This window comes from Homalodisca vitripennis, chromosome 1, assembly GCF_021130785.1.
Source record: "Homalodisca vitripennis isolate AUS2020 chromosome 1, UT_GWSS_2.1, whole genome shotgun sequence".
NCBI lineage: Eukaryota > Metazoa > Arthropoda > Insecta > Hemiptera > Cicadellidae > Homalodisca > Homalodisca vitripennis.
In genome coordinates, this window is record NC_060207.1 from 70,675,466 (window position 1) to 70,702,336 (window position 26,871).

Here is a 26,871-nt window from a genome sequence, read left to right on the forward strand (position 1 = left end):
TAGATTTTAAAAAAATTTTAAATTATTTTCTTACATGATACCTTACGACACGTGTTGTGTGTACTATCAATAGTTACAATATTAATATGTATGCTTACTGTTATATGTATTATAGGTAATTCTGTAGTTATTAAAAATATAACATTACTGAAACTACGAGTGTCTGGACTAAAAATAAACAAAATAATAATTAACGTTAATTAATACCATATTTCAAAAGAGATAAAACCAGATAACTTATTTATTTCCAGTTGCAGGTTTCGAATATCACACTGAAATGAGAACATATTACAAAACTCCAGAATGCATTACGCACGAAAAGTTAATTTTGTGTTCCAAGGTTTAAACATTGATGGGCGGTACGGTGAGAATATTCTAAGGAACAGCAGACGAACCCAGCAATAACACGGAGTTAAAATAAACTCAAAATGCGAACTTCACAAAAGTTAGGCTATGTTACCTTAGACATTTTACTAACGTATTATGAAGTAATTTAGTTTTTTGAAGCTTATGCATTCTTTAAGCTGAATAAGGCACTTTTAAAACTGTCTATGCCCCATTTTTTCTATGTCTGGGGCTGTGTTATTTTGTCTGAAAACAATTCCAACTATAATTGTCAACCAATTTTAATTTCTTCTAAAATCATTTTCTGTATGCGATTCATCGTTACTATCTAAATCAAGACTACCGTGTCTTTTTATAGTTGTCAGTTAACGTACAAAACTAATCTATATAGACTATTATCGCTTATTCTTAACATAGCTACAATATTTATAATTTAAATATTTTCAGGACAGTAAAATTTGTGATGGAAAACTAATTTAGAAACCAAAACTGGGACAGTGAGCAGGTCAACATGACGGAGACTTGCTCAGGGCTCAGGGTTGCGACAGATTAACTCCCGTCCCGTGGCAATCACCTGACACTCAGATACTGCCTGACTGACACGTGCCCCTGATTACCCTCGGGTACAGTGGTGCCGTGCTCAATACGAGAACTTACAAATTCGTGGGTGAGGAAGATTAGTTCACTATGAACATGAACAGAGGATTGTGGAAAACCAAAATCCTGACAGTATTGTAGTCAGAAGACATACAAAGTATTATGTGCGTTGTAAAACGAGAGAAATGCATTTTTAAGTTTTAATTTAGCTTGCAAACGCTTAATTTTGGCTCGTAGTCTTATAATATTCTTAAGACTACAAAGGCTCCTATCGACGTGTAAGAGTGGAATATAAAATAAACTCTCACAGTGTCATAATATGGAACAAAAGTTGCTTCTAATTTAACACTTGCATGTGACAGAGTAGATTCTGGAAAGTTTAGCTGGGCCGTGACCTCGTAACAAGGGGCTTCTGAAAAGTATAGAATAGCTTGGATGTTACCTGGCTACTAAGCGATCGGTAAAGTTTTAAGTTAACTGGATCTTTACCTCGATATAGAAACTTTTGGAAAGTCTAGGATGGGTCGTACCGACAGTATCTTGGTACAAATTCATCTTCAAATTTGTCAACAAGAATATTTATGCTGTTCATGCCATTGATAAAAATTATGTTTAAAATATGTATTGAAAGTTTGCTTTCTTGACAGAATTACATTTTCAGGTTTATAAATATGCTTTCTGTTAAGTATTCGGTCAAAATATGCAGTATTTGTTCAAAACAGCCGTCTGGCTTCTATTATTATTATTAAATTATATATACACATTAAGTTGAAATTTAAGAAGGGGTGTGGTATTTGTGGGGCTAAGTTGACCCGGAGGGTTGCAGACGACGATGTTGCATGGTTATTATACATACAATTGAGGTCACAATACGTAGTCGCCTGGGGCTCGGAAGGTAAATAGTATGATGGACTATGGAATAGGAACCATTTAGTTAAGGCTAGGAGATTTTTAAACGGATTAAGTTTTTACTACACCTATAGTAAATAATATTAGAATATTTAAAATAGTAGCTTTCAAATACGTGCCAGCACTTTGGCAAATTCAGAACCTGTGAAAGTAGTTTACTTGTGCAAATATTTGAACATTTTGAACATTTACTACTGTACTTCAGTAGTGTACAGAAAGTTACGAGTGAGAGAGAAAATAAAATGAGACCGGCTGTCTTGGTCGGACAGAGTCACTTCGTATTTGCTCAGCACTCTATCTACTTGGCTTGCTTCCGTTTAGTTGTGTTTCTATTTGTTTAACGTAGCACCCTATTATAATTCAACGTACCCCCGGCCCTTGTATAAATCAAGCTGCAACCAATAATCGCGTCACGGCCAAATTGCTGAGCAGCGTGTAAGCTTATTTTCTAGTCATCCATTCTGGTAAGTTCAATACTCAAAGGTTGGTAGTGACCTTAAAAATATAGGTCACTATAATATAGGTTGGTGATAATGTAAATTAGAAGTTAAATTTGTTCAGGATAGGCCTAAATAATTATTTGAAGCGTGTAGACGATCCGTATCAAAAAGATATTGTAACCTGGATCTCCGAGGCAAACATTTGCAACATTTACCACTTACTGAACAGAAATTACATACATTTCTGACATTATTTGCCTCAGATGTTTTTTAGATTTTAAAATAAAGTAATGAATTGTTTTAATATCGAAGTCGAGAAAACAAAGGAACACAGTGATTCGGGGTTGTTCATAATTTTTAAGTTGTTACAAAATAAATACGTTCTGTACACTTAATTTTACTATGACATATCAATTTAAAATTATATTTTAGAAACATTGAACTTTTACTGAAGTATTGTTTTAAATAAGATGTAATAAATTGTTTTTGTGTGGATTTTGTAACACCACTTTTTTGTGACTTAGGAGTCTATACGTCTAAATATAGAAGAAGAATGAGCAATTGCATCAAATTTTAGCGTTTATTATTTCCTCAAGATTATTTAACACGCTTTACAGTTAATTATACTGTGGTAATAAGTAAAGAAAACTGCTAATAAGAAAAGATGTATTGTTATAACAAATATGTAACATTTTGTACCCTCATCATAATATTGGTACTTAAAAATTTTCATTCTTAACCGTCGAGAGTGGGTAATTAACAGCATCCTGCATTCCAACATTACTTGAGGAACAATTCTACCTCCATTATAAATTCTTGCTTAATTCTATAAAAGGTGTTAAAAATACCACGTTTTTTATATTAGATACCCTCTAATAATGGTTAATAAACTTACTAATCAACACATATATTTACTGAAAATTAAAATATTGATAACTGAACTGTGACATCATGAGTTGAAATAATTGTGTTGTTGAATTATTTGAAAATTTCTTTTTTTTATTTGACAGGAGAATTGATAAAATAGGACGAAGTATCACACAATTTTGGTATTTTTACTTAGCCTATACTGCAAGCCATAACAATTTCCGGAGACGTGAGCAAAATCCCGACAGTTGGATCGTAATGCCAGTCGGCTACGTCTAAACAGAGTTAATCAAATACGGTGGATTGAACAAATATCACGTCATCGCTAACAGTTCCCTCAGATTTAATAGATTTTACCACTTGGACAATATTTACCGTTCCTGACCTCTTTCCTGATGGTTCCACGCCGCCGCCTGTATATTGCGGATTTGTCAGACATACTTTAGTCGTAAGTCCAATGTAATAGTTCATCTCGACGTTCATATCATAAAGAATTTGAAACCTCTTAGTAACACTCTCGAGGTGCAATATTTATCTAAATGTATCAAACATTATTTATTACGACTCTTATTAAATAGAAATCCAAGGTTCAAAACAGCAGTATGTCTACGAATTGACACCTTAACATTGGAAAAGCAATATTTATTTAACTAAACGATAAATACAAATTTCCAATTCCACTTTTTATCTTTTGCCGTTTCTATATGAGCCTACATTTCCTACCTTATATGCCTGTAATTCTTTTTGTAGTGCTAAAAATATCGGTTCCACATTCAGGCAAATTATCTTAAACCATTAACTTTAAATTAAAAATTATTACAAACAAAAATCTATTGCACTACCTAACTAAAATGAAGCTATTTCCATTTAAGAGGTACTTTACACTGAGTTTTAAATGCATAAGTTCAGATAATTGACTTAACATCTACGGAAGATCGTGTAATGCCTTACTTCAAAGATATTTAATTTAGGAGGCAAGGATTTTCACTAAAAACAGTTTCCATGTAAATTTTAAGAATTTTAAGTGTAAAATAAGTATCCGCACGCACCAAACTTGAATGATATACATGAACACATGAATATGTGTCGTAATTTTATTTGTAAACCTAATACACAATGGTTAAAGTAAACCGTTGTGCGTGAGTTATTCTTATAATCACGTAGTCCACACGCTATTTCACGGATGACACCAAAACCATGCATACTTTGTAATACCCTATTTCGTGACATGTTTGTTGTTGTTTAATCTACCGTTATGTAATTTACTGAGCCGATTTTTAGCGATTTCTGTACTTTGGGTTACTCATACTACATGAACGAAGTAGCGGATGTTTCCCATAATAACCCAAAGAATCCCTCTAGTTTCACGAATTTACTTTTGCAATATATTGAATATAGAACTAATACTTCTCTTCCTCATTAGGTTGTAATCTAAAATTCTTGAAATAATTTTGTAGTCATCCCTCTGTTTATAAGAGTGTTTGAAACTTTCAAAGTAAAAAGTATTCTATATGCAATACAATGTGGGGAGAATGCATTACCAAAACGCTGTCCAAACGTCTGTTGTATGTATTAGTTTTAACAATTTTGTAATGCAAATTACTAGAAAAAAAATAGCTTCATTGAGAAGCGTATTTTGTTGCAGATAAAAAAAATATAAATTGCAATGTTCCAGAAGGTTTAATTTTCCTAGTAAAGTCTAAATATACTATAAAACATATTTGTGCATTTCACGCATTCATTCTTTCGAAGAGCTGATTCAATAATATTGAGATAGTGTCATATTTAAATGAAAGCAAGCTTCTATTCGGATAAGCGTTTATGTTCCTCAAAAGTTTCAAGTGAATAAAGAATGCAATTTTCTAAGTAAACGTTGAAATTTAAGTACAAAAACTTCTAAACGTTTTTAATGCCTTCATTTCATTTGCATTCCATTGAATTAGTTAGGAAGATCCGAATGTAAATTGCCTCATTCTGCGAGAAAAAGACTCTCGAGCCGGATTGGAGACAATTGAGTTTAATACGGCTTTATGTTTTCTCGGGCTAGTTGAATTTATAACACACAACAGTAATCTGCCAAACAGTCAACCGTGTTGACCCAGTTATCATTGTATGAATTTTTGTTCTACTCTTCCGGTTCTGCTGCGACGACGAAGACTTATTCACAAAGTCAATGACATCGTAGGAAGATAGTGCAATCTTATGAACGTTTCACACAGTGTTGGGGTTGTTATTCGTGAAGTTATTATTATCGTGAAATAATTCGTTTATATTACAATACGAGTATTTATATAGATATTTAAATGTATTACTAGTAATTCCTTTTAAGTATACAATTATTACGAGTACAAATAAAACTGATATAAATTTGAAAGACTTATAATTTATGTTTTTTTTTTATATATAAATATCTAATGTAACAATAAATAAGTTGTCTTCTTCGCTTGAACTGATATAAGTTGACTTAATTTGCATAAGCAATTAAATAAACACATGTAAATTAAAAATGTAATGAAGTGTAATACACGAATATTAAAATTGCTAATAGCATAACTAAAAGGGTAGACGCAAAAGTTTATGAATCAATGAAATATTTGATTGTAAATTACTTAAATTGTAAAGAAATTTGTTGCCATATTTTTTAAACATTAGTATTATGCATTTTAAAGTTTTATAATATATGCAAGTATTTCACACTATTTAGATATAGTACATTTCATATCAATTTTCAAACTTTCGGTAATCTTAATGGTTTATCTATTATGGCAATGTAATTGAGTGAATAGTTTTATTTGTTTTTTGAACAGAAGATTCACATGCGGTGGGATAGTTGCAATCTGTCTAAAGTATTATCCGTTCACAACCTAGCCTTGCTCGACGTATGTTGGCCAGGACTTTCTTTAATTGTTGTATCTTCCAATTACTATTATTTGTATGGTACCACCTTTACTCCGATAAGTTCTGGCTGTTATCCACTGTTTGTTCCGTTTGCAGGTGGCAGGATGGACGGGCTGCGGGCGCTGGACGTGGCGGCCCTGCTCCAGGAGAGGGTGGCGGTCCTGAGTGGTGGTCGGGACCGTAGGGGTGGACCTGTCCTCACCTTTCCCGCCACTCCGCGCCGTGAACGTGCCAAACCCGAGGACTACCGCCGCCTTCTACAGTACCTGCTCGCTATACCACCGTAAGTCACATTCACATCAACAATATTATAACGAAAACAAAATTTGAGGTAATAGTTTGAGGGGAATGGATTCCTGAGGGATACAAAGTCAACTGTTTTTAAAGCAAAAGAAAACAGTGAATGTTACTTACTGGATTGTGGATTACGGGACTGTGTCGAACCCTGCATGTCTCATTATCTACCGAATGTAAAAAGAGAAAGGCGGGCGTGGGTAATGGAAGGGCTCGACCGTTGACCTCCCATGACACTTAGGTTCCTTGACAGTCTCACCGAGACACGATTGACACAAGGCTGTACCCTGTCAGAAGTATTAGCTGCATATAATAGTTACTAGGCCGCAAACAAAATGTGATGTCCACAATTTTAATAGACTAGGATTAAAAACTTCAATTAACATTAGGATTTTTGGATTATTTTAAACTAGAATGTGTTGGGAGTTTCTGTACCACCATTGTTACTTGACTTGCGAATTAACCCTCAAAGTGCATGGAATTGTTTAGTGTTAATGTGCAAGGTTCTCTTATTGTAAGTTTAGTGTTAGTTGAGAAATTTCTTGTTCATACAAACATTCGGAAGAAAGTTCTATTTATTTTAGGTAAACCCAATTGATTAGTTAAAGTTAAAAAATATGCGTTTCAAAGTAATATATGTTAAAAAAATTATGTAGTTAAATTATAATAAAACTATAAATGCAACTAAACGCATAATGGGTTGAACTAAAAGTAGCAACGAGTGTGATGTCCCGTTTGTTAAGATTATTTCAAATACAGTATTACTGTAGAAATTACTTCTATAGGTATATTAATAATGTATGATAAGTTAAGTTAATGTTTTGTTATCAAAAGAAAAATTTTACAAATGTATTATTATTAAGTAAACAAAATACGTACTCGTGTACCGAAGCTGAGCGAAGTGAGGTTGAACTAAAAGTAGCATTGTAAGTAGCTACAGTGTATCTTTATTGTAACTTTTTCCTCGCTTGTTCTTGTGTATGCTATCGATCTTTAAGTTTTGCCAACCTCTCACGAAGCAGGCTGCAGCCTGTATAATTTATGAAGGCCACTCTAGACTTTATCTCAATTACATGAAGATACTCACTCTCTCACCCTACTCTAACTTAAGTTATCCAAAAACAAAATATAATTTTTGAAAGTTTTATATATTAAAAAGGTGTTTACTAATATTTGTTACAGGTTTTACGCTTTTACATTGCAATGTACAATATTATATAAATAAGATTTAATGCAAGAAAGGGTGTTGTAGCTCAAATTTCGCCTCTGTACATATGCGTATGTAGGAATAAAGAAATCAAGCAATGTACCCCTCTCCTACGCTCTCTTTTCTAAATATTAACGATAACGTTTTACACATAAATATACAGCGTATTCGGAAAAAGGTGTCACAAACCTCTACGGTACGGTAACACCAAACAAAACAATTCCCTGGAAAGATATGTCAGGAAATGTGTCATTTAACCGCTAGTCAACATTTTTTATTAAAACATTATCTCTAGAACTAGTAAAGCTACATATACCAAACGTTTCACAATATATGACAAATACGAGAAAAACTCATGAAGTAATTGTATGGTATAATATTTGGTTTAATATAAACATAATGACGCCTGATCTGTACATACATCTGTATATGCAACATAAATATGTATTATTATTATTACTTTTTTTAATAACGGTACAAACACAACGACCCAGCAGGGATCACTTCTGGCTGGTTTATACCTACCAGTTGAACCCACCACTGGGCATAGCAAAAACCGATGTGCCACTTCAATCTGGGCAACCTTATGGATGTCCAGTAGCGGCACATCACTAACCGCAAATGTTGAGATTCTGGGGTTCATGGGCAATTCGATAGGTCTAGTCTACTGTGGAAGATGGCTGTTGGAGTTGGTGGGGTTTGTTCCCTTACCTCAGAGGCTCTTGTTAACCTCAACAAGGGTGTGCCACCCCCTGCCTACTTTGACTGGAGAGGCTGGTTCACTGCTGGCCTCCCTTCTTCCGGGATGACTTTGAGATGTAGTGCCCTAATTCTTCCTCATGGATCTCGATAGGAGGCGGCCCCTACTCCCTAACCTTACCCATCCAAAATATCCTATCACTCCGGAAGCAGCGCAAAGGTTCTTATAGGACTAAGTGCAATTTATAAGCTTCTTGTCCTAAGGTAAAAAAAAAAAAGTACAAACTAAATAAGCCGTCTTCAGGTACATAGAGTGTATAAAATATAAAAGGAAATAATAGACAAAAGTAAATAAACACTAAATACAGGACGGTGACATGAACTAAATCTTTCTTCCAGATGTTTATAAGTTCGGGTGTTTTGCCCAAGTTATCTAATTAAAAATCCATGTGAAATTTTGCTCTTTAATACTAATTGGTGTCCTTGCTCTGAGATATATTGTATTTTAATTTTAATGCACTTGCGGAAGTCTTGGCGCTTATAGTCGAATCTATGACCTGCCATTCTTAGGTTTAATCAATACGTTTTTTGAGAATTGAAGGTCTTTTAAAGATTGCTCTAGGAATTGAATTGAAAATATCATTACTTGAACTAGACTTTTGTAACATTTCATACTACTCGTAGGATATTATTCTTTTTGTGCTGTCCTGGATGGTATTCAACTATTAATTTTGGATCACTGTTTTCAAATTTATAATTTAATGGTTTTTTTCTTCTTTATATTACGTTTGGCTTTTAGTAGTTTTCTTGGATAACATTTTTTCAAGAATGCATTCATTACATCATCAATGTATTTTTCCAAGTCATCTGTGTTTACTACATAGTTTGTAAACTGAACATTTTTGTATATTCCTCTAGATATGGACTAAAAGACAGTTGCCCTAGTTAAATTTTTTTGTTTTTAACGTTTATTTTGCCTTTGAAATGTCCATTTTTAATAAATGCTTCCATATATAAAAATTTAAAATTACAAATTTAAATTTTGTGTGCTAAATTCATGTAAATGTGCTATATATGTTTATTGGTGTCTAGTAGTGGGCCATTTGTCCAAACCCTAAGAAAATAAAACAAAATGTATAAATTAACAACTTTAAAATTATGTATATTTACATAATATTCTTGGGAATTAAAAATTAGGCCTTATTGTTAACTTGAGTTGTGTAAAGTTTTAGAAAGCTCAGTTGAATACTACTTAATCCTACCAAGGTTGGTTTTCATCTAATTAAAGAGCACCTAACGAACACCTTTGTTGAAAGGGCAATGAATTCAGTTAAATTACCTAATAACGTGTGGTTTGTGTACAGAAACATCAACGAATGATATTTTTAATTCTTTAATTTAGTTTTTTCTTCGTTTTTTATAAATTAGGCAAAGTTACTTTAAACACTAACCGAGTTGTAATTTTACACTTTATCTAAATGTTATGAGAATTAAGTCAAGACGCAAAGTTAGAGGATATGAATTATGGTTTCACATTCACGGTTTTTATAAAACTGTTACATACAATTTCATGAAAATGAACGTAATCACATTAATGACGAGATGTAAATTATTGATAAATTCATATTCAAACTTTTGAATATATAAATATATAAAATTAAGTTATTGCAACTCATAAACAATAGTGATAGTCCAATAGTTCTTTACAGCAGATCATAAAACAACAAGCAATGTACAGTTATGCCCAGTTGGGCTGCATTATTACGTTGTTTACTATTATTTGATATTATGTCGTTTCTTAAGAAATTGTAAGGTTTAAAATTATCATCGTTTTTAAATCAGAGAGTATACTTTTATTTAATTTTGTGCCCCAAGTTAAAGCATCATTTCATAAAGCAAAGGCATGCAAATTTACACACACACACAACAAAGACACACAGAGACAGACGCTAAACAAAGCGAGACAGAAGGTGTAGTCACTGGAACTTATTGTTTACTTTAACTCACTTAGCCACTTACTGAGGTCTGCCTACACGGTTTTAGACATCGTATATGTTAGTTTGCTACTAATATTTAGTTTTCTTTGAATAGCTATTTACGAAAAAACACCAAATGGAATTCATGGCTTAGGAATGAGGAATGTATAGATAATTACTCTGTTTATTACTACAAAATAACGAGATTATCCAACACTAAAATGAATTCTGGAATATATTCACAGTGCACAATGGACGTGTGGCATTGTAAAATGGGAACCGCTCTGTATATAAAAGCTATTAAGTAATTACACCGATTATTTACTATATACTATAGTAAATTTTCCGCCCAGCGCTGCAGTAAAGTGAATTCGTTAATATACAGAGTATAATTTTAAACTTTGATATCACAATAACTATTAATCCAACGTAAACATTGCAAGAATAACTGTTTATCGCATAACAATACATTAAATTATTAATTATCAAATTATTCTTGCATTTTGTATGTGGGATTAACAGTTTTTGGGATATCAAAGTTTGAACAATTTTAAATGCAGCCATTTTGAAATGGATAGTGATAATAGGTATTTTATTTTATTTTTAATTACCTTAACTTAACTGCCTAGTTTCATGTTATTTCCTTCAACGGCTTCTGAGATACAACTTTTTCAATAAAAAACACATATGGACTGACAGACACTAAACGAAGCGAGATTGGACAAATGTTCATATGAACGTTTTTGCTTGTTTTTTTGTCTACTATCACTTCATGAATGTGTGCCAACCTCTCGGTATATTCCAAAACACCCTGTATATTCACGGTAAACAGTAGACGTGTGACGTAAAGTGTGAACCACTCTGTACAGTAACGCTAGTAAAGTAGTTCCATCGATTCCTTTACACAGACTTTTTCCGGTTATATGCGTGATTACAGTAGTGTGAAGGCAACATCCTCATTACCTTTTGTGTGTTTTCATCTTAGTTTCGGATTTGTTTTGAGTCTCTGTATGAAAATTTCAATTTTAGTTTGTAAGAAAGAAGTCGGAAAGTATTTGGAAGTATAGAATTATGTTACGGAGTGTTGTTAAGTGCAATTACAGAGTGCACTTATATCAGCTATTAATGTATGTTGTAAAACACTTGGGGTGTACACGTGTAAGGTAGGAACGATCGTTGTTAAGTGCAATTACAGAGTGCACTTATATCAGCTATTAATGTATGTTGTAAAACCCTTGGGGTGTACACGTGTAAGGTAGTAACGATCGTTGTTAAGTGCAATTACAGAGTGCACTTATATCAGCTATTAATGTATGTTGTAAAACACTTGGGGTGTACACGTGTAAGGTAGTAACGATCGTTGTTAAGTGCAATTACAGAGTGCACTTATATCAGCTATTAATGTATGTTGTAAAAACACTTGGGTGTACACGTGTAAGGTAGTAACGATCGTTGTTAAGTGCAATTACAGAGTGCACTTATATCAGCTATTAATGTATGTTGTAAAACACTTGGGGTGTACACGTGTAAGGTAGGAACGATCGTTGTTAAGTGCAATTACAGAGTGCACTTATATCAGCTATTAATGTATGTTGTAAAACACTTGGGGTGTACACGTGTAAGGTAGGAACGATCGTTGTTAAGAGCTAGTCTTGGTAGCGACACGAGAACTATTTGGTATTCATGAACTAAATGCGATATATCTCCTACGAACACTCCGAAGCAGGGTGCGGAGCAAGTTGGGAGTTGATAAGTGTAGTCGACTTAGTACCGCATTTAGTTTATAAACTAACACATCCATGCAGCTTACAGTTTAACTTGATTTTGTTGGTTGATATTTAATTTAATTTAATCTCTTGATGCAATCTGTTGAGCAATAAAAATTTTCATTTTCCAGTGTTACACCACCTTTCAACCTAACATAAAAATCCTTTTGGTTTTAAATTTAAATATATACCTGCATGCTCATCACTTAATTAATTGCAATCAATTTCAATCACATCAAGATGTGGCGATAACACTGAGAACAATATCATAGTTATTTGTTTATACGTACTATAGGAATTGTACACAGAATTATAAAAACTTTATTGTATACCTAATTGAAAATGTACGTCCTCATATGATATAGTATAACATGTAAATTCAGTCAATATATGTGCTGAGAATTAATTAAATTCTTGTTTAAAATGACTTTGAAGTAAGTCACTTAGAATGTAAGGACTTTGTTATAATAAAAACAATAATGTTAATTTTACGTTGAGGAATAGAAACATGTTACTAACCATGGTACAGGGTAGTAACTCCAAAAAAATTACTTACAAGTGTGTATTTGCGTAACAAAAACTCAGACTAAAGTCCTACTGTAATGTTGGATGATACTGAGATCGAAAAGGTCTACACAACAAAATGCCTTGGATACACCTTGATCGAGGGTTGACTTGGGACTGTCACGTAGACCACGTTTGCTCAAAACTATCCTCAGGAATATATGTTTTGAGAAAACTATCCGAGTATTGCCTGACCCAGATATTGATGACGGCATACTATGGAGTAATATACCCACACCTATCCTACGGATTAACTCTGTGGTGAGGTTGCGTAAACTCTAATTTCTCAAGAATTAAAAAAAAAAACGATCCGAATAATTGCCAAACTGCGCAGTAGAGAGTCGTGTAGGCAAGCTTTCAAAGACCTAAAGCTGTTGACGTTACCCTACCTCTATTTTTAGAGACCTGTCTTTTTTAATCTAAATATAATGCCATAAGAGGTAGTAACATACACTCTTATGTAACTAGATGCAGGAACAACTACTGAACTGGGGCACACAGGACGGTACTGTTCGAATGTTTGCCTTCCCAGGCAGGAATTCTCTTTCTCAACAGATAACCAAATTCGCTTAAAAATGCCTAATGTAGAAGGCATTTAAACACTGAGTTTGTGGCATTCAATTGGGAGACCCTCGATTGCCAGACTGGCTAGGGAATAGAGTGGTGCAATTCGAAAAAGTGGGAGAGAGTAACTGCAAACAATGTATGTATAAAAGAGACTGATGTGGTAGAATGAATGAAAACTTGTAGCTTTCTAAGTTTGATGATTCCTATACATTTATTGTAAAAATGTCTTATAGAATTACAGATTTATTATTATTATCAAAATGTTATTCTCGTGCGCAAATGTTAACATTGTGCTTTTGCTAAGCGTATGTCATATGTGAAGTGCATAAATAATATAGCTACATTCATATGTATGTTTTCTTAAATTTACAATTAAACATGTGTAATTTAAATTTCTTTAAATATTTATTCGTGTTTTAAAAGCAAGAAATTCATGCAACCACGGGTGGATTATTTAAAAAATTTACTTGTCACAATGATAAAATTTACTTGCTATGATAGAAATAGAAACAGTGAATCGCAATAGGTAAGCTTTGATGTTCCGATGACAATTGAATTGTCTGCAATTCGCAGGAAACAGTAAAATTAAAGACAGCAGCGTAAACTATTGTGGTCTCGCTGTAAGGAGAGAATCACTCCCTTTACACCAGACAATTGCGCCAGATTACAGCGAGAGATGGTAAAATATCGGCGTTCTTCAAGTATTCTACTCTTTCTAGAGGAGAGAAATAAACAATAGCGATTTCACAATAGTATCTCCGGACGGAAGAGCTGCTTTTTTATTTGCATCAATTAACGGTGAAATATATTTGTTTATATTAACGATTCACTAAAGTTTGTCATATTAGTTGCCCGATTTTCATTTATATGAAAAAATTAGGAATCTACTTGTTTGTCTATATGACTTTGTATTAATATTAATCCATATTAAGTAACAGTTTCTCATAAGTACCCAATTTTCTCTTTAAAATTGCAAATGTAATTTTTTGAAATAATGCGATGAGTTACACACAAATCTAACAAAATGAGAGTGTTTTCTTAGCACAACTACTTTTTAAGTTCCCAATGATAGATTTTTTTGTACTCGACCAAGTGAAAGCCATGGCGCATAATTCCCCAACAACAGCCCAGAATATATGGGGTTTAGAGCCTGATAACAAGTTTTCCGCAAAGTACCTTCCAATGTTTGTGGACCTTTTCCCGTTGTCTGGTGAAATAGACGCACGTCGATGTTGCCTATATAGAAAATAATTTTATAGGTCGGTTTTAGCGAGATATTGTGCGGCCAGATACACAGAAATAAAATTCCAGCAATTCGAATAATAGATGCACCACCATCAGTACAAAAAGTACATGTCAGCTATAAGTTCGTGCTATAACGCAAAGAATTTTACCTATAGTATACATACATACATATACATATATATATATATATATATATATATATATATATATATATATATATAATGCTTTACCATACCTGGTCCAACTAATTACTAATAAAATAAAATAATATATTTTAGTCAGTTGTTTCCATCATTGTAAATCCTTATATGTTATATTAGAACTTGAAAGATTCCAGGAAATTTAAATGTTGGGTATGTGGGAGATTTATTTTTAGAACGGTATATGATGACATGTAGTGTTTGGAGGTAGAATTTAGATTTACTAAATGGAGATTTCTTGATATATCTGTTACAGTATTATGTTTTCAATCATCTGATGTAATAGTAAGTAACAAATTGGATTGTAGTTAGAGATTGACAAATAATAGCGTGGTTTTGTATTCTCTTTATAAAGTTTCATAATGAGGTTTTTAATGTTTAGTGACTTAATTAGTGAAGTATCGAATTTATGATTATGTTTCCTTTACGTGAACAAATAATAATTGAAAAAGATTAATGAAATTGAGTTATTTTGTTATCTATAGTTATCAATTCATACCTTTAAATAATTTCAAAATTAACTAATTAATAAATATTCTTAGGCAACCCTTACTAAAAGTGAAGGTTTAAATCACATTTGTAAGAACTCTTTAAGTGTAAGATAATTAATTGTCTTACAGCACTTCCACATGGTACTGAATAAGCCACGCCCCATCTGCCATTGAAATGGTTAAAGTATGACACATTCATTAACTGTTCATAGAGCTTGAAGTAAGCGGTTACATAGTGAAAAGGAATGAGGCTGGGCATGTTTAATAATTTAAGAGCTTTCAAATAGAAGAGAGTTTTGAAAGCAAAATAATTAGCTACGGATTAATATCTTGAAGGATCTGTATACACTGTAGTTCCAAAACACTTAAGGCGTTGCGCATTTAATGTGGCATCCAATGCTGCAGGACACTTTACATATGCAAATATATTAAATTTCACAGCATGATGAAATCACCTATATACAAATGTATATACATTTGCGTTTAGAAAAAGGCATGTCTTTTAAAATGCATTCTGCGTCACAGGATGGTCTTATATAGTTCAAAAGGATCACGAATGTCGCCTGACGGGTGTAGAACATGTCATTTAATGTCGTATAATGCAAATGCGAATCCTGTCGGTGGCATTACGAAATGAAGAGGCTACATATATTAAACATATATAATAATGTATAATAAATATTATGAACTGTTTGCACTTTATTATATGTGTAATTTTCAGAATTAATTGTGCACGACAATCCAGTTATCAGTAAAACAACATTTTTGTCTACGACTATCTAGGAAACGTAGACACTAAAATAATATACCGTTTGACTGTAATAGTGTGCAATTATGTCCACAACCTGTAGAGATTCTCATGATTGGTGTCTAGCAGCAGCAAAATTTCCTTTGTGTACTCAGATTATAAACATACCTGGCGTCATTTTGCCTGTCTAATTATAGTAACAAACAATCATATCGAATGAAAGATTAAAATTTAGCAGAAATATTCAGTTTATTTTGCACGTAATAAATAAATTGTCTTAGTATTGCACCTTTGTGTAAGAATATTAAAAACAACATTTTCAGTAGGCGCTTCTGAGTAAACTAATCAATGTAGAAACGTGCCGTGCACACCTAACAGGCTCCGCTAGGGTAGGATGAAGGGCATCCCATAGAGGGACAAAACCACCAACGAGATATCACTTTAAGTGATTGTCTTTGCTAAGGCTCAGCAAAATAGACTGACATGCACCGTATTGAAACACGATCTTGCATATGCAGGGATTTTGTCTTTAGCTCTGTTGGTACTCTATGTATAATTTCACAGTGTGAAATAGACTGACATGCACCGTATTGAAACACGATCCTGCATATGCAGGGATTTTGTCTTTAGCTCTGTTGGTACTCTATGTATAGTTTCACAGTGTGAAATAGACTGACGTGTACCGTATTGACACACGATCCTGCATATACAGGGATTTTGTCTTTAGCTCTGTTGGTACTCTATGTATAGTTTCACAGTGTGAAATAGACTGACGTGCACCGTATTGAGACACGATCCTGCATATGCAGGGATTTTGTCTTTAGCTCTGTTGGTACTCTATGTATAGTTTCACAGTGTGAAATAGACTGACGTGCACCGTATTGAAACACGATCCTGCATATGCAGGGATTTTGTCTTTAGCTCTGTTGGTACTCTATGTATAGTTTCACAGTGTGAAATAGACTGACGTGCACCGTATTGACACACGATCCTGCATATGCAGGGATTTTGTCTTTAGCTCTGTTGGTACTCTATGGATAGTTTCACAGTGTGAAATAGACTGACAAGCACCGTATTGAAATACGATCTTGCATATGCAGGGATTTTGTCTTTAGCTCTGTTGGTACTCTATGGATAGTTTCACAGTGTGAAATAGACTGACAAGCACCGTATTGAAATACGATCTTGCATATGCAGGGATTTTGTCTTTAGCTCTGTTGGTACTCTATGTATAGTTTCATAGTGTGAAATAGAAAACGGAATGTACATTTTGCTAGGCCCCTAAGATATGAACTTCGTTAACGCGCGGACAATAAAATGCGAATGTAGCCAACCTTTAATAAAATAGAAAGAATATTGCATAATTTAAAAAAACATCACGTTGAATAAACAATCACTTAAAAGGGATTTCATCTATTGTTATTTAAAATTAGGTAAAGGGTCAATAGAACAGAATAACAAGTGACGAAGCAGTCAGAACGGAAACATTATGCCGGGTCCACACCAAACCAACAAAAGAAAAACAAAACAGCAACTCAATGTTTCCCAACATTTTTGAAACAAAAGCGAAACATTTCGGCAACAATTTTGTTTTGTTCGTGTTTTCAACAACTTTTTGTTTTCCCGTCGCCTGGCGGTAAAGATCAAACTGTTGCTGTTTTGTTTGTGTTTCTGGCAACTTTGTTGGTCTAGTGTGTACGCTTTCCACAGGAAGAAAACAAAAACTTAAAATTTGTGGTTCAGTTTGTCTCGTGCTGTGTGCAAAATGACTTCATCGGGAAAAGCAATAAAATGGAGTGTTGAAAATACATGTAAATTAATCGAACTTTATAGAGAAAGTAAATTGTTATGGGATGCCCGACACCCTGATTATAAAAATCGTTATAAAAAGGCAGACGCCTTAAAGGAAATAGGAATATTGTGTAATGTTTCTTCAGAGGAAGTAGACAGAAAGATAAAAAACATCAATACCCAGTACCAAAGAGAATACAGAAATTATCAGTTATTGAAAAAATCCGGAGCTGGTAAAACTTTCGTTTCGAAGTGGTTTGGTTATTCACTATTAAGTTTCTTAAAAGATAAAAACAAGCCAAGACCAAGTGGGAATATAGGCGGATTATCGAATACACAGGTAGATATTTTATTTATTTATTTTTATTTATTAGATATAAAATTTACATATATTTATGCATTATTTATTTACTTATATTTATTCATTATACATTCTATCATTTTATCCTTAAAAATCAGTACTTTTGCTCAATAGATTAACAAATTTTAACTGCCATGGAACTTGTTATTAGTTATTAATAATTAGAATAATAAATCATTAAATCAATTAAAAAATCATTTTCCCCTAAAAAATCAGTACTTTTGCTCAATAGATTAACAAAATTTTAACTGCCATGGAACTTGACCTTGCTCAGACATAAAATATTCAGCAAATTCTTTTCTTATTTCCATAGCTTCTACAGATGATTTTCTTGCAGTCTGTTGTAGATTAAAAAAACGACTGTAAAGTTTGTTGATCTTTTCTCCATGCGCCATCTTCTAGTGTACCACTATCAATATGTTCTACATCAAAGCTGTTTGGTGGATTATATTTATTTTTCGACAAGACACACCTTAGATAATTATGCAAACAAATGCATGCCAAAGTCACTTTTTCTACCTTTTCTGGTTGTAACAGCATTGGTTTGCGAAACACTCGAAACACAGACGCTAAAATGCCAAACACAATTTTCAACTATTCTTCGAGCACGTGAAATTCGGTAATTGAAGACACGTTCTATTGACCCCTTATCTTGATGGCCGCTATATGGTTTCATAATGCATGGTTTAAGGGGGAAAGCATCATCTGCGACTAAAACATAAGGACTTTCTTTGTCCCTTCCAAGAAGAACACGTTTTTGTGGCAAAATTTAGTTTTTCCTTCAACCAATAGTTTGTAAAATGGCGTATTTTAAAAAACACCTCCGTCAGAGATTCGTCCTTGACAACCAACGTTTGCATACAGAAAATTATAATTTGCGTCAACAACAGCAAAAAGAACTACACTGAATGTTCCTTTATAGTTAAAAAATTCACTGCCACTGAATGTAGGTGCCTCGATTACAATGTGCTTTCCGTCCATTGCGCCTATGCAATGTGGAAAGTGCCAAATCTTGTTGAAAAATCATCGCTAACTTTTTCCCCATTCCTCTTCACTTTTAGGAGTCTGAAATAAAATACAAATTAAATTTAATTGAAAGTTCTTATTATATATTTTTTTTAATATACATTTTTTTAATATATTTTTATGCAGTTTTTAATAACATACATTCTTTACTTTACAGGAAAGTGATGATTCAGACAGTGATGAAGAGGCAAAAGAATCCGAAACAAATGACGATGATACCGCTAGCGTCAGCCAGAGTACAAGTAATATGGGAGAATTACAAGAAAGCTACGAAGATTTGCAGGCTCAAAAGGAAATTACTGATAAAAACACCAAAAGCTTTAAAAGCAAAATCTACCACACCAAAGAAAAGAGTTCTAACCACTAGTGAGAAGCAAAATGCAGAAGTTTATGGAATGCTACAAGATAGTATATAAAAAAAATCAGCAAGGAACATCTGTACAACCCGATGATTTTGATATATTTGGTGAGCTAGTTGCTAGAAAAGTGCGAAAACTTCGTACTCCTTATGCGCAAGCTACTGTGCAGCATTTGATCAATGATCTTTCTCTACAAAGCAGAAATAGGAGAATATGACCAACCAAAAAACACAGAAAACTCAAGAGCAATGACACCGTTCCTTCATTTCGATCTCCAATTGCAGTTCACACTAGTTCTACAGATACAAACAACCACAATTATATGAGTCCAGATAGCATTCGGTCTTGCGCAAGTACCCTTAGCGTTGGAACCTACTCAAATCCAGGCGGCATACAACCTTATTCAAACCCACCCAGCGTTCAAAACCTACGAGATACTGACTAGTCCGTCTTGCTCATCGAATCAACATACCACCCAGATTGATGAATCCTGGCCAGCTACGCGGATAACAACAAATGAAATCAGCTCAGTCATACATGTAATTTTCAGATACATTCCAAATAAAAGTTATTTTTAAAAAAATCAGTTTATTTTTTTAACAGCTACCTATTAATAATGTTAAATTTTACCCTTGACATATGTATTTAGGGGCACTTATGAGAGCATCGCAGGTTTCTGGAATTATTACTGATATTGCCTGTTTGGATACTTTGAAAAGATACATCAGACTCTGGTAATACTCCCCCAGTTGCCAAAAATCTTAAAGTAATCACTAAACGTTCTGTTACACTAATGGCATTTCGAAAATTTGTATTTTTCTTCTGTATCGAGGGTCCAATGATTTCTATTAGATTTTTTCAAGATCAGTACTGGTCATTCTTAAAAAGTTTTTGAAGCTGCATCGCATTTCTCCACTAATTACCTCTATCGTCTTTTCTTAAATCTTCCAATAGTTCCTCAACATAGTTTTTTTGTCGGTTCTTCAAGCTCGGCCTAACCCAAAAACGTTTTTTCTTTTTTTGGTTTAGGAATAGAAAACCAGCTGCCATAATAAATAATTCATTGTTCCTTTGTAATTCCAAATTTCGAGCTCGCCACATTTTCTATCGGGATCACAAAGTTGACTGATTTTTGTTTTCATAATGTGGACAGCAGTTGACAATTAGTTCCTGTTTTCGAAAACTTGCAGTTTTGTTGTGTTGCTGATTTGTTGGAGTTTTTGTTTTGTTGGTTTGGTGTGGACCCGGCATTAGGGTTTAACAAAATTAAGCTTGCTTAAAGCGTAAAGCCTCGTTATACAGAGGACCCTCAGCGTCCAGCCACTCGTAACAATCGCTGCCAGCTGTCCAGATATTCATCAATCTACATTTTACACTTGTAATTAAATAGTGCTTGTTTTATTTTACTATACAGAACGGAAACATTAGGGTTTAACAAAATTAAGCTTTTTTAAAGTGTAAATCCTCGTTTTACAGAGGACCCTCAGCGTCCAGCCACTCGTAACAATCGCTGCCAGCTGCCCGGATATTCATCAATCTACATTTTACACTTGTAATTAACTAGTGCTTGTTTTATTTTACTATACAGAACGGAAACATTAGGGTTTAACAAAATTAAGCTTGCTTAAAGCGTAAAGCCTCGTTATACAGAGGACCCTCAGCGTCCAGCCACTCGTAACAATCGCTGCCAGCTGCCCAGATATTCATCAATCTACATTTTATACTTCTAAATAACTAGTGCTTGTTTTATTTTACTATACAGAACGGAAACATTAGGGTTTAACAAAATTAAGCTTGCTTAAAGCGTAAAGCCTCGTTATACAGAGGACCCTCAGCGTCCAGCCACTCGTAACAATCGCTGCCAGCTGTCCAGATATTCATCAATCTACATTTTACACTTGTAATTAACTAGTGCTTGTTTTATTTTACTATACAGAACGGAAACATTAGGGTTTAACAAAATTAAGCTTGCTTAAAGCGTAAAGCCTCGTTATACAGAGGACCCTCAGCGTCCAGCCACTCGTAACAATCGCTGCCAGCTGTCCAGATATTCATCAATCTACATTTTACACTTGTAATTAACTAGTGCTTGTTTTATTTTACTATACAGAACGGAAACATTAGGGTTTAACAAAATTAAGCTTTTTTAAAGTGTAAATCCTCGTTATACAGAGGACCCTCAGCGTCCAGCCACTCGTAACAATCGCTACCAGCTGCCCGGATATTCATCAATCTACATTTTACACTTGTAATTAACTAGTGCTTGTTTTATTTTACTATACAGAACGGAAACATTAGGGTTTAACAAAATTAAGCTTTTTTAAAGTGTAAATCCTCGTTATACAGAGGACCCTCAGCGTCCAGCCACTCGTAACAATCGCTACCAGCTGCCCGGATATTCATCAATCTACATTTTACACTTGTAATTAACTAGTGCTTGTTTTATTTTACTATACAGAACGGAAACATTAGGGTTTAACAAAATTAAGCTTTTTTAAAGTGTAAATCCTCGTTATACAGAGGACCCTCAGCGTCCAGCCACTCGTAACAATCGCTACCAGCTGCCCGGATATTCATCAATCTACATTTTACACTTGTAATTAACTAGTGCTTGTTTTATTTTACTATACAGAACGGAAACATTAGGGTTTAACAAAATTAAGCTTTTTTAAAGTGTAAATCCTCGTTTATACAGAGGACCCTCAGCGTCCAGCCACTCGTAACAATCGCTACCAGCTGCCCGGATATTCATCAATCTACATTTTACACTTGTAATTAACTAGTGCTTGTTTTATTTTACTATACAGAACAGCTAACATTAGGGTTGAACAAAATTAAGCTTGCTTAAAGCGTAAAGCCTCGTTTTGGATTAATAAATACTACTTAAAATTGTAATTTTGTGCAAGTTTATTATTCTTAAATGTTGACCATCATTGAGATTTGATAATTTATTCAACCCAATGATGAAACAGAATTATTGTTGAAGACGGCAAGCATGGCCATATGACACAAATTCTGTATGTGACTGAACGCGGGTTAGCGAAGCTAAATCTCAGGGACCAGACATTTATTTTCTCCCAGTCTAAAGGATATTTGAGGGATTATAATCAATCTATATACTAGTAAGTACACACTAAACTTCATCTTTTACACACATGTCAATTTCTACCGCCAGACGAAATTTTATGAAACTGTTTTGAGACAATTGCGAATAATCTCATACTTAACATATTTTATATAGTCGTGTGAAACTAAAAAAAAAACAAGTATATACTTTTTTAACCATTTTTGTTACTATGTTGTACATAAATACACGGCAGTAACATAGTTTACGAAACATCTCCGTAGCAAGACGTTGGACATGTAAATGTACGTGCATATTATCGAATGTTTACAACAAGATGTGTATCTGTCGATGTACATTGTTGTGGCTTGATGTTAGAAACTGATAAACATGTAATAATCGTAGTTATGCAATAACGTTGAAGTTGCAACTGTTAGTCCTTCATGCATTGTTGATAAATTGCCACTTTAAGCCGTTACAAAATGATATATTTATGACTTTAACTCGGATTTGACCTAAACCACCGCATTATTGTTAATTTGGAAACACGTTATACTATTAGATTGATTAAAAATTAAAAAAAAACTTATAATATATAATTATTAGAGAGAAGTTTACCTTAGAAATATTTTACAGATAGGAGTTAATGGTATGATATGTTTTTTACAAATGTACAAAGCCAGGATTCTTTAATAGTGTTATTATTATATAATATTGAAATATAATAATTGATCTCACTGTATATATCGAATAAAAATTTGCTTTACTTTACGTCACATATTTAAAACAACATGTTCGATTGAAAACTGTAACGGTGTGAATGAAGTGCTCAAGAACGAATTTACCCAAAAAATGTCACTTGGGTTGAAAATATTTTATGATAACAAGGTTTTTGTAACAATTTAACGAAGGCATATATGCAGCGCCATAAATTTTGTAAAATATGCCATACAGCCAGTTAGTTACCTTTATATTAACGTATTAATTAGGATAAACGTTTGTTTACGTATTGCCGTTTTTATAATCAACTAAAATATAAATGTTGTGCTTAATGTGAAATACAGGTTCTAAACCAGGATATAGTTTGATTTTAATTCGATGTTCATAAATTCCAATAGTGCTGTAAGAAACATAAAAATATGTCTAGATACGTAAGGGTGAGATTGTGTGGTTATTATATTGCATGTATGTTTCGTCAGTTGGAGGTAACTAATGTTAACATAGAACGCATGTGTGATGAATTATAGATTAAAATGGTGTATTGCTGTGCACATCCTGGAAAGTAAGAGTTCGTACTCAATGCTGCAGTCACTCATATTAATGTAAAAAATTGCGATAACCTAATAGCAGAGGAAAGTAACGGCACAGGTACCCACAATATTGACCTCAGTCGACCCTCCCTACTTCCACACGCAGGATGGGGAGCTTGTTAATACCTAGCAAGACGTGTGATGCGACGTTAAAAACAATTTGTACGAGCGCCTAATTGAATGATGGGAGTCTCGTTCAGCTCAGGCTGAGAAATTGCTAATTCTCCTGGTAATTGATGTTTGATGACATCGCGTACACTCACAGTGTTATTGCTGTGACTTGCGCTGACATACTTTACTCGTAATATAACGTGCAGTGAGTATCAGCTTGTCATTTGGAACTATAGTTTAGTAGAGGATTTAGGAATTAATTTTCTGCCTAGAATTCTTATTTTAGTGACCATCAAACAAATTGGATGTCGACACTACGATATCTGTTAAACACAAGGGCTAAACATAGCTTGACAAAGAAAAGAAAACAGGGCTCTGAACACGTGGAAGTTAGACTTTACAACACAGTAGAACATGTGTGGCAAATTATGTATCTGAAGTTGTACTGTGAGGTAATTGAGACACTGAAGACAAAACAACTTTCTCGAGGGATCGGTCTTCAAGAGCAGACCTTTTTTAATTTAAATAGGTGTCAACAATTTTGGCATTTCATCCAAAATACAACTTAAACTTTTTATTCTGATTTAATTTACCAAAAATGATTAAAAGAGGAATTTCATTAAAAGCTCACTCTACTTGTTTTAAGAAATATAATTTCTTTGCTAAATGAAATACGTAGCACATTTTGTTGGTATTTTTTAAATTGGATTCGATCCATGGTGATGGATAAAGCGATAATACCATCTAATGAACCAAGCGAGCCGGTGCTGGTGCTGGTGGTGAGGGAACAATGAGCGCCTGTGACAATGTGACACACTTTTTACACTCTAATTGTAATCACACTCGACAAACCCCCCCCTCCCACTAGCTCCCCCATCATCCCTTGGCATACTGTAGTTGATGGCACTCTCCTACCCCTGTAGAACAGCTTGGGTCTACCTCAACCTTCTCCGGTTACCTTACAGCGTAAATCAATGTTTCCTTCTGAAGATATCGTAGGGAGGGGCTTCTTGTGCGCTAACAAATAATTGGCGTATTGGGAGTCTTTGTCATTAGGAGTATTACCTGCACTTAAAAATATCTGTGATGTTGCTTATTTTTAGTAATGGGAATTTTCTGTGACAAATCTTTAGGATGACTCATATATCTATTATATTTGTATGCTGCAACAATTATTTCTACAATAGCTGCTTCATACTCGGTGACTATTCCAGTAAAGGTTAATTTATTCTACAGTAAACGCCACGATACGTTTTTATACGAATGCAAATGTGTTATACAGGGTGTATGATGACAACCAATTATGTGTCAGCTGTGTACAATTAAAACAAATATTGTCATTTTTAGATTTTTATTACACTGGAGTGCATGTTTAACTGTAATTGAATTGTTTATTGGAAAGGAACCTTATTTTACCTAAGATTACTTTTTACGCCAGTCACATTTTTCACCATAAAAAATAAAATACTTGATTTAAAACATAATATGGATTTGGGGTTTATCAAACAAACAACCTGTATTTAAATCACATTTTCAGTGACAATTCTAAATTACTCCTATACAAATTAATCACTAACAAATTTATGAAATGTTTAAACTAACTTGTTTGGAGTTACTATACAATGAAGTTACGTTGCCAAAAGCTGTTCGGCCATACGTTTGGCCAACTTAGAACCTAAACAGGCTTAACTGTTGTTAACTTGGTAAACTAAACATATTCCCTTACAGTCTCGATTTTGAACCCTTCTTACCCCTAATACTCATCAGCCTAGGTGTGTTGGTGTGATTGTACAATGCGAGTATTTACAACATTTAATTCTACTTTAAAGATTCCTATGAATAACGAATATTCTTGAATTAATCCTAGTGTTTTTTTAAAGGGCTGTAAATCTGATTTAATGAAAATAACCGTTCCATTACCTCCAGATCTTAATCAACATATTCAACACCAATGTCGGTGTAGTCTTAGGTGTAGGTCTGTAAACAGAGACCAAAATGCAGATAAGTTTAGCAACAAACACTCATGGCCCCATCACCAATAACACAGAGCTGTAACAATCACCATCTGAGTGACAGTTCAGTTTGTTCTCGCGGCTGCTTATCAATAAACACTAGTGGGCCGAACCCCAGTGATAGAGCCTTGATAAAAACCATCTATGTGACAGTTCAGTTTGTTGTCGTGGCTGATAAACAACAAACACTCAGTGGTCCACCACCAGTAACCAAATCCTTGACAAACGCTACCTGATTGACGATTCAGTTTGTTATCGCGGATATTTAACAGTAAATACTCGTGGGCCCACCACCAGTAACACAAAATCCTTGACAAACACCAGGTGAGTGGGGCCCACCACCAGTAACCAAATCCTTGACAAACGATACCTGATTGACGATTCAGTTTGTTATCGCGGATATTTAACAGTAAATACTCGTGGGCCCACCACCAGTAACACAAAATCCTTGACAAACACCAGATGAGTGGGGCCCACCACCAGTAACCAGATCCTTGACAAACGCTACCTGATTGACGATTCAGTTTGTTATCGCGGATATTTAACAGTAAGTACTAGTGGGCCCACCACCAGTAACACAAAATCCTTGACAAACACCAGATGAGTGGGGCCCACCACCAGTAACCAGATCCTTGACAAACGCTACCTGATTGACGATTCAGTTTGTTATCGCGGCAGTGGGCCCACACCAGTAACACAGATCCTTACCAAACCAATCCTTGACAAACGCTACCTGATTGACGATTCAGTTTGTTATCGCGGATATTTAACAGTAAGTACTAGTGGGCCCACCACCAGTAACGAAACATCCTTGACAAACACCTGATTCACGATTCAGTTTATTATTGTGGGGTTATTGTGTGTAAACACTCATGGGCCCACCGCCAATAACACAGAGCCTTCACAAAAACAAGCTGAAGATTAAATGTTAAGCATGGCAGTAAACAAAACATTTTAGGTGTATTATTCCTTGGAAAGTTACTGTCAGTTAATGATTATGTATACTTTTATTATTCCCGTAAGA

At 34.1% G+C, this 26,871-nt stretch overlaps 1 protein-coding gene across 9 annotated transcripts in view; it reads left to right on the top strand.

The window, feature by feature from the left end:
- LOC124364121 (triple functional domain protein) overlaps positions 1–26,871 on the top strand; it is a 717,390-nt gene that overhangs the window by 290,913 nt on the left and 399,606 nt on the right. For all 9 annotated transcript variants that reach the window (XM_046819384.1, XM_046819393.1, XM_046819400.1 and 6 more), the window contains one exon: positions 6,153–6,339. In XM_046819384.1, the coding sequence (XP_046675340.1) occupies positions 6,161–6,339 (179 nt within the window). In that variant the 5' untranslated portion in view covers positions 6,153–6,160. The remainder of the gene's footprint in view (positions 1–6,152; positions 6,340–26,871) is intronic.